At 60.7% G+C, this 8,874-nt stretch overlaps 1 protein-coding gene across 1 annotated transcript in view; it reads right to left on the bottom strand.

Moving 5' to 3' along the window:
- The window catches only part of GAK (cyclin G associated kinase), a 44,213-nt gene that overhangs the window by 26,671 nt on the left and 8,668 nt on the right, over positions 1-8,874 (bottom strand). Inside the window, exons 8-12 of the mRNA XM_014533466.1 lie at positions 8,557-8,692; positions 8,172-8,284; positions 6,841-6,931; positions 5,165-5,288; positions 447-496 (exon numbers count right to left, since the gene is read on the bottom strand). Of these exons, the coding sequence (XP_014388952.1) occupies positions 447-496; positions 5,165-5,288; positions 6,841-6,931; positions 8,172-8,284; positions 8,557-8,692 (514 nt within the window). The remainder of the gene's footprint in view (positions 1-446; positions 497-5,164; positions 5,289-6,840; positions 6,932-8,171; positions 8,285-8,556; positions 8,693-8,874) is intronic.

The following is an 8,874-nucleotide window of genomic DNA, read 5'->3' as shown; positions in this document are numbered from 1 at the left end:
CCCGCCTCCAGCCTCCCCCTCCCGCCTCCCGGCTCCCGGCTGGTGCCGTCAAACACAGTGCTGAGGTGCAGCCCGCCTGCCATCCACAGGAGCCCCTCGGGACCTCCCCACAGTGCACCTGGGCGGTAGGTCCTGCCGAGACCCCACGCACAGCAGGGTCTCCAAGCGTCCGATCTCGTCTTTGGTTTTGATTTGGCCTGGAGACCCGCGTTTCAACTGTGCGTGGCCTTGCTCATTCCTCTGCTGCAGAGCCCCGAAAGTCCACCCGGGGAGAAGCTGCTGCACACGCACTGTCCACTGCGGGCCCGGAGGTGCCCTGACACCAGGCCCTTCCCCGCCACCGGCCCTTCACGCCCAGGCTGCAGCGGGCTGAGTGGGAGGCCCGCGTCCCCTGCCATCGCCGACAGGAGGCCAGAGGAGCCCCATGGTGAGAGCGGTCAACGCACCTGCGATTCGGGATGTGATGTAGGAAATGTCCAGGTCTCCCTTCGCGTAACTGGAACCCGAAAGAACACTTGGTTAGGACAGGGAACTTCCAGGGAAATGACGACAGCTGAGAGAGAGCGAGTCCTGGAGCGGCCCTGGGTGAGCCTGTGTGTGTGCTCACGTGGATGTATGTGGGTCACTGCGTGTGAGCGCAGGCATGTGTGTGTGAGAGGCGGGGGAGAGGCAGGAACCCACACAGGCCGTGACTCGGGGCTTGCTCCCCTGGGAAATGTGACGGGGAGCTGGCTGTGACAAGAGGCAGCAAACATGGGCGACCGAGCCTCTGACCCACCAAGGAAAACCACAGGGCACCCCAAAGGCAAAGGCCCAGTCTGAAGGGACACAGCCAGCATCAGCATCAGACCTGGGGGGATGCCGGCATGACAGCCAGGAGCCTAAAGCAGCAGTGACCAATGAGCTAATGGACAAAGCAGACAGCAAGCACAGAGACAGTGTGGGCGGAGGGGAAGCCCTAGGAAGAGCCGCCCGCCCAGGAGGGGCGCGAGACAGCGCTGCGGAGCACGAGGACAGCGCTGGGCTCCCTGGCCGGGCACGGCTGAGCAAGCGTCTCCGAGCCACAGGACCCTCCACGTCAAAAAAGCCAGGGGAACAAAGACGGCAAATGCCAGACGGGGCTCCCTGGCTGTGGGACAACCACAGGAGGCCTGACGCTCACAGCAGGGGACACGAGAAGGAAAAGAAATATCTGAGACAATGACGACGGAGAATTTCCCCAAATTCACGTCAGACACCAAACCACGAATCCAGGAAACTCGGAGAACCCCCACCGGGATAAACGCCAGGAAACGTGCCTGGGCACAGGGTACCGCCTGCAGAAATGAGAGGTGAGAGGTCCCGAGAGAAGCCGGTGGGGCACACGCCTCATCTACTGAACAGGACAAGGACACAGACCTCTTTCTCCTCAGAATCCGCCTGCGCAAGGAGCGTGGAGAAACTAGAGTTGGAAGGAAAGCACACCAGCTGTGCCTGGGAAGCCATCCTCCAAACATTAACATTTTTTTTCTCAAAAACTGAAGGAGCTTGTTGCCGGCAGTTCTGTTTTGCAAGAAATGTTAAGTTTTCTAAAGAGAAAGGAAATCATATGGGCCAGGAGCTCAGAGCCACATGAAGAACAGAAGAGCATCAAAAAGGAGTAGGTGAAGGCAGAGCGAATACCTTTGTTTTTGTTAATCTTAACTATCTAATAAGTGAGTCTGTTCAAAATATTAGTGGCAACAGAGTGTCTGTGTGCTCAGCACCCACTGTGTGCGCGTGTATGTGCATGTGCGTGGACCGTGTGCTTCCACGTCAGCGACGAATGCCATGACGACGGGGGAGGGGTCACTGGCATCGAGCCTCCGAGCCCCACGGCCGCAGCTGCTGGGGGGACTGTGTTAGCTCTGAGTGCACGCCGCCCCCCCACAGAGCAACCACGAGAAGGTAAACAAGTGCAACACATGCCAAGAAGGGCGAGCGTGGAACCAAATAAAATACTCAGTTCAAACCACAAAAGGCAGAAGAAGAGTGAAGATAAAGACCGGGACAAAGAACAGAGCGGTGAGGGGGAAGCAGCAACAGATGGGGCAGATGCTGGCACGCAGCTCCACCCATCTCCGAGCCGGCGGTCTCCACGCCCAGTGACAGGCAGAGACCCCGCACCAACCATCTCCGAGCCGGCGGTCTCCACGCCCGGTGATAGGCAGAGACCCCGCACCAACCATCTCCGAGCCGGCGGTCTCCACGCCCGGTGATAGGCAGAGACCCCGCACCAACCATCTCCGAGCCGGCGGTCTCCACGCCCGGTGATAGGCAGAGACCCCGCACCAACCATCTCCGAGCCGGCGGTCTCCACGCCCGGTGATAGGCAGAGACCCCGCACCAACCATCTCCGAGCCGGCGGTCTCCACGCCCGGTGATAGGCAGAGACCCCGCACCAACCATCTCCGAGCCGGCGGTCTCCACGCCCGGTGATAGGCAGAGACCCCGCACCAACCATCTCCGAGCCGGCGGTCTCCACGCCCGGTGATAGGCAGAGACCCCGCACCAACCATCTCCGAGCCGGCGGTCTCCACGCCCGGTGATAGGCAGAGACCCCGCACCAACCATCTCCGAGCCGGCGGTCTCCACGCCCGGTGATAGGCAGAGACCCCGCACCAACCATCTCCGAGCCGGCGGTCTCCACGCCCGGTGATAGGCAGAGACCCCGCACCAACCATCTCCGAGCCGGCGGTCTCCACGCCCGGTGATAGGCAGAGACCCCGCACCAACCATCTCCGAGCCGGCGGTCTCCACGCCCGGTGATAGGCAGAGACCCCGCACCAACCATCTCCGAGCCGGCGGTCTCCACGCCCGGTGATAGGCAGAGACCCCGCACCAACCATCTCCGAGCCGGCGGTCTCCACGCCCGGTGATAGGCAGAGACCCCGCACCAACCATCTCCGAGCCGGCGGTCTCCACGCCCGGTGATAGGCAGAGACCCCGCACCAACCATCTCCGAGCCGGCGGTCTCCACGCCCAGTGACAGGCAGAGACCCCGCACCAACCATCTCCGAGCACCAGTGGTCATCAGCACAGCAACAGCGCGGACGCCTTCTCGAGGTTACTCAGAATGCCTGGGTAACTCCTCTGTACGCTATATAGTTTGAACATATTGTCTTTTTGTTATTTTAAGGAAATGCGGTAATTTGAGGAATAGAGAATTTCTAAGTTAGTGAAATTTATTAATCATTTCCTCCATCACTGGTGTATTTTTTTTAAAATATATTTTATTGATTTTTTTACAGAGAGGAAGGGAGAGGGATAGAGAGTTAGAAACATCGATGAGAGAGAAACATCGATCAGCTGCCTCCTGCACACCCCCTCCTGGGGATGTGCCCACAACCAAGGTACATGCCCTTGACCGGAATCGAACCTGGGACCCTTGAGTCCGCAGGCTGATGCTCTATCCACTGAGCCAAACCGGTTAGGGCGGCTTGTGTATTTTTTGTCTCATTTAGGAAACCTTCCAGTGTTATAAAAATAACCCTCTATAGTTTATTAATTTTTCCTTAAAAAACACATGCTTCTTAGAATTAATCGCTTAACCGGCCAGAATAATGTATTCGCTGCTGCTGGACAGGGATCCGACTTCCTCTCAGCAGGCAGGGCTGGCACCTGCGCTGACGAGGCCGGGGCTTCCTGGCAGACGGTGTTTCGTGGGTTCCCAGGCCTCAGCACGCCATCTGTCAGTCTCAGCACTCAACTCACCACACTGACGCCCGAGAAAGCTCACGCGTGTAACAGGGATCATCCTCTGTTATTCTCATTTTTTAAAATACTCCTGGCAGTAATGGGTAACATGAATTTTAAGATCAAAATCTATGAAAACAGCCTGGCCAGTGTGGCTCAGCGGTTGAGTGTCAACCTATGAGCCAGGAGGTCACAGTTTGATTCCGGTCAGGGCACATGTCCGGTTGTGGGCTTGATCCCCAGTGTGGGGCGTGCAAGAGGCAGCAGATCCATGATTCTCTCTCTTCATGGATGTTTCTCTCTCTCCCTCTCCCTTCCTCTCTGAAATAAATAAAAATATATTCTTAAAAAAGCTATGAAAACAATTTTTATGACAATGAATTTATAGCTTAATTGAAAAGTGATACCATTTTTAAAATTCTCCCAAATATAAGTTTCTCCACTTACTTAGGTCTAATTTTATGGTTCTCACTGGACTCAGCCAGGCAGGGCAGGCTAGCAGGGAGGTGGTTCCCTGGCTTCAGGGGCACCTGGGAGGGAGGAAGGGCGCCCGCAGGCCTGGGGAGGCGTCCCTGCTGGAGCCCAGCGTCAGCACCACTGAGGCCATGGCCCTAGTCTGATCGTCAAACGAGTAAAACACGGAGCTAGGGAAGCACACAGGCAGCCTGACAAGTTTGCTCTAGAATTCCTCTGCAGACACAGCTGAGCAGGAACATGACTCTCCTGGGAAGGACGGACGGACAGAGAGGCACGCACCACAGACAGCAGCAGCAGCAGCCGCGCCGAGGGCTGTGGGTCGTCAGGCACGACGGGAGGGGGAAGCTCAGGGAACGGGTGGGGGGGGAGGGGGGGGCCTGGGTCACGGACGGGGACAGTGCCCTGCTTGCCATCAGCAGATGAGAACCAATGAAAAGTCCCCAATAAGGTCCCCGTAGATTAAAGACCCGAATGTGCAAGGAAACCATTAAAAATGCATTTAGTTTAAACATTCTGAAACATGTATTTCAAAACACACCTAACCTTCCTACTCAGGAAAACAAACAAAAGACATAAAGGGAAGTATGGATAGATTTGTGCTTTAATTAAAACCAAAAAGAAAAAGACAAGTAACTGACAAGGAAAAACTGCTATTCTGTCTTTTCACAAAGTGGAATATAAAAATCTAAGCCCACGGCCGAGCCTGAGCGCTCTCACATCTACACTGGCAAGGCGCCGCGCCCACTGCACCCGCACTCCACAGTCCAGGCCGGAGGTGGTGCCCCCTCTTCTCCAGGGCCCGTGTGGCCGGCAGCGGGCCAGCACTTCTCCGCTACTCCCAAGTCCCTCACGGCGGGGCCCACCCTGATGGCCACGAGTGCAGGTTCTGCCAGGCTGGGAGGCAGGCAGCGCCAAAGGTCATGGAGAAGCCAGGAGCCACGCCCGGCCCTGCACCCACGCACCCTCGACTCACTTGGCGACGGACTGGATGACCTTGGAGGAAGTGTCCTTGAGGTTGGTGAGCAGGCGCCCGGGGCCCCCCCGCAGGATGTCCAGGAGCCCGCCGTAGGACTGCTCGTACTCAGCCACCGCCAGGCCTGCAAGCAGAGACCAGCTCAGGCCGGGGGGATAGGGCCGGGAGCCCCAGCATCCCCAGAACCCGAGGGCCGCACTCCCCGTCACCCCACCGTCTGCACCCCATGTGGGCACAGACACTAAACCAGCAGCTGGCATCTCAGCATGCCCTGCGCCCACAGCCCACCAGCTGCTCTCACAAGGGCCGAGCCTGAACCTGGCCGGCGAGAGTCGAGCCTCCTGGTGCCCACGGCCTCCATCCCGTCTCTAGATTGTGCACCCATTCACTCCTGCAACCTGGACCCCGGGCCCCTGCACACACGCACGCTGAGGGCCCAGCAAAAGCGAGCCTCCACCCCAGGTGGGAGGACACAGTGGACACGGAGGGCAAGGAGTGGGGTCGTGCATGTGGCCCCGGCCGAGCACAGAGAGGCCGTGGGGCTGGACAGCGGGTGCTACTATCTGCCTGCAGCGTAGGGCCCGGGTGTGAACAGAGTGATGGCAAAGGGAGGCAGGTCCTGAAACCCTAGCACCCCGGAGGATGTGGTCCCCAAAGGCGGCTTGCGGGGGGTTAGGTTGGGGTAAAAAGAGTAAGTCTTGGCCCGCACGCTGCATCTGTGCCCGAGGGTGTCTGTGGCCTCTGTGCAGCTTCTGAGACCAGCCAGCAGCACTGGCACAGGTGGCTGGGGCACAGCTGGGACCGGGCCCTGCACTCCCGCTGTCAGGCAGCCACAGAAAGCAGCCTACACGTCCTACGTGTAGAACATTCTTGCTGGCCATTCACCAGGAAATGACCAGCACTCGTGTGTGTTGAGCATGTGTGGGCACGAGCGTGGTGTAAGCATGTACGAGCACATGCGTGCACGTGTGTGGTGTGGTCCTGGAGAAGACCCAGGGCAGTCGGGGCGGCCCCACATGCTGGACATCCAGAGAGGCGACCAGGACCCACACTGTGTGGACATGGAGCCAGTACCCAGGGCCAGCCAGCTGCTGGGAGGCCCCTCCCCAGGAAACAAACCTGATTCCACCCCAAACAGCGAGAGTGGCCAAGGGGATGGGGCATGGAGCAGAGCACAGCCTGGCAGGGCCGTCCAGAGCCTTCCCGGGCCTGCTGCACCGAGCCCGGCTGAGGGCTCCTCGGGGACCAGCTCCGCGTGCCAGCACGGGGCACCCAGACCACCCACAACCACGAGATGAGGGTGCAGCTCACTCACCAAATGCAACCGAGCCAGGAGGAAACCCACTGAGCCACCTCTGCCATGGCCACAACCCTCTCTCCTGCCCAAGGAGCCCGCCTCTCCCCAGGGGACTCGGACCTGCGCCCCTGACCCCTGCAGGCCACCCCAAAGGCCCCGCACGCCAGGCGCCAGGGTGCTCAGAGCCCCTGCAGCACAGGACAGGGCGCTAGCACACACACCGCCCCCCGAGTTCCGTCCTCAACGTGGCCTAGAGTGTCGCCTCCGCCCGTCCTGGGAGCTCTAGGCAGTTCGGGGACCCGAACCAGCAGCCCCTCACACGGCCAGGCCAACTGCCCGAGGCAAGGTGTGGGCCGGCGCTCTGCACGTGTGCACTCACCTCCGCCTTGGCCACTGCTCACAGGCCCCCCGGGAGGAGGTGGCCCTCGGGACGGGGCAGCATTCCCGTAGCCTCCATTCTGCTCCAGGAGCTGCAAGGGTTCGAACAGCAAGGCCTCAGCTTGCACAGGGCCAGAGCCGCAGTCCGCCGGCGCTGCGCAGGGAGAAACCCTCCCTCCTGGCTGCAGCCCCTCCGCCTGACCCTGGAGAACCCTGCACCAAGGGCGGCTCACACAGCGCTGCGAGCCGATGCTCGGGTCACGGGCAGCCTGCCCGCTCCCACACGCCCACTGCGGCCAGTCTCTCGCCCGGTGGCTCACAGCCTGCCTGCCAGAGGGGTGGCTGCGCAGCGGCCCTGCCTGCCACAAGTTGAGCCCACGGCCGGCGCTGGCCAGAGTCGTGACCCCCAACCTTCAGAGAGGTGCTGGGGGCCCGGCTGGGGAGGCTGCAGCTTCCCGCCAGCCCACTCGGCGCCGGACGCGACCCTGCATGGTCCTCGACGGCCGTGGTGCCTGCTCCTCTCCTGTGCGTTCCTCAGCCGTGGGCCTTAGTCTCTGGTGCAGCTCTTGTGAACATCCTTGTCATGGAGCTCAGGTTTCTCAACATGAAGCTCACGAGGTAAAACGAAGGTGCCGTTGCCTTTCTCTGGCCGAGCAGGTGGTGGGCATTCAGGACGCGCTATTTCCCAGGCAGCATGGCGGAGGGACAGCCAGGCTTTCTCCCGCCCTGTCTCTCCAGCAGGTTTCAGGCTGCCAGGCAGGCACACCTCCCGCTGGGACCGCACACGCCAGGCCCCTCAGTCGGAGGCCCTGTTGCCGAGGGCACACAGACACCGCTGCTCTTGCCTGCGTGAGGCCGGCCAGTCCTCCATCGGCTGCTCCTGGGCTCCAGGCCCGGCCCCCACTGCCTGGGCAGAAGCGCCCGCAGGGGGTAGTGTCTGCACCAGGGTCCTGAGTTCGGAAAGCACCAAGACCGAAAGGTGCTCTGGCGCCACTGACCAGCGTCCTGTGTCTGTCCGTCGGCACCCCCACTGCGTCCCCGAGAACTCCTGGCGGCACACACGTGGCAGCCCCAGAGCAGACGCCTCGAGCCTCATCCACCCCCCATGCCCCCACTGCCCACCCTCCCCGCGCTGGCCGCTGTCTGACAGGGCCGTCTTCCTTCTAGCTCCTGCCCACACTCAGAGCCGTCTGCCTGTGCCGACTCCCTCCTGCCAGGTGACCCCGCCCTGGGGTCCCTAGGGCATGGGGGCTCGGCCTGCACAATGGTCACCCCTTTAACGCAGATGGGGCCTCTAAGACCCTGCTCCGAGCAGCACCTGGAAGGCCCTACCTCAGTGATGGGCGACTTGGGGTTCACACTCCGGGCAGCCGCGATCTCCTGCAGCTGGTTCACCAGCTCGGTGATGGACAGCCGCTCCTCCGGGTTGACCTTCAGTGTGGCACCTGCAGCAGGAAGGGCGAGCTCAGGGCCCCACCCCCTGCCCTTGTGGAGGTGACGGACCCAGGACCCACGAGGGCCTTGCGTACAGACTTTAAAAGCGAGGGCACAGCATGAAGAGCAACAACAGAACGGAGCAAAATGATCAAAAGCCACCGTTTGGAGCACGTAACTCACACGGGTGACTGATGGAAAAAGCCCACGGGGAGGCTGCCAAAGGGCCACGCGGGACGTTACAGGAGGCGTGTCCTCCGTGGTCCCTGCGCACGGCACTTACGGATGAGGCCGTGGAACACGGAGTACCGAGTGTCGTCAGCAGGGATGGAGTATTTCCCGTTTACGATGCGAAGCTTTGCTCCGTCTTCAAAAGGGTGCTGCCCGAAGCACAGCAGGTACAAGATGCAGAGCAGCTCCCTCCACACACACACAGCTCCCTCCACACACACACAGCTCCCTCCACACACACACAGCTCCCTCCACACACACACAGCTCCCTCCACACACACACAGCTCCCTCCACACACACACAGCTCCCTCCACACGCACACAGCTCCCCACGCACACAGCTCCCCTCCTCCCCACACACACCGCTCCC

The sequence above is a fragment of the Myotis brandtii genome, unplaced genomic scaffold, assembly GCF_000412655.1.
Source record: "Myotis brandtii unplaced genomic scaffold, ASM41265v1 scaffold986, whole genome shotgun sequence".
NCBI classification, from domain to species: domain Eukaryota; kingdom Metazoa; phylum Chordata; class Mammalia; order Chiroptera; family Vespertilionidae; genus Myotis; species Myotis brandtii.
Note: the sequence above shows the minus strand (reverse complement) of the source record. Positions and strands in the feature narration are given on the sequence as shown.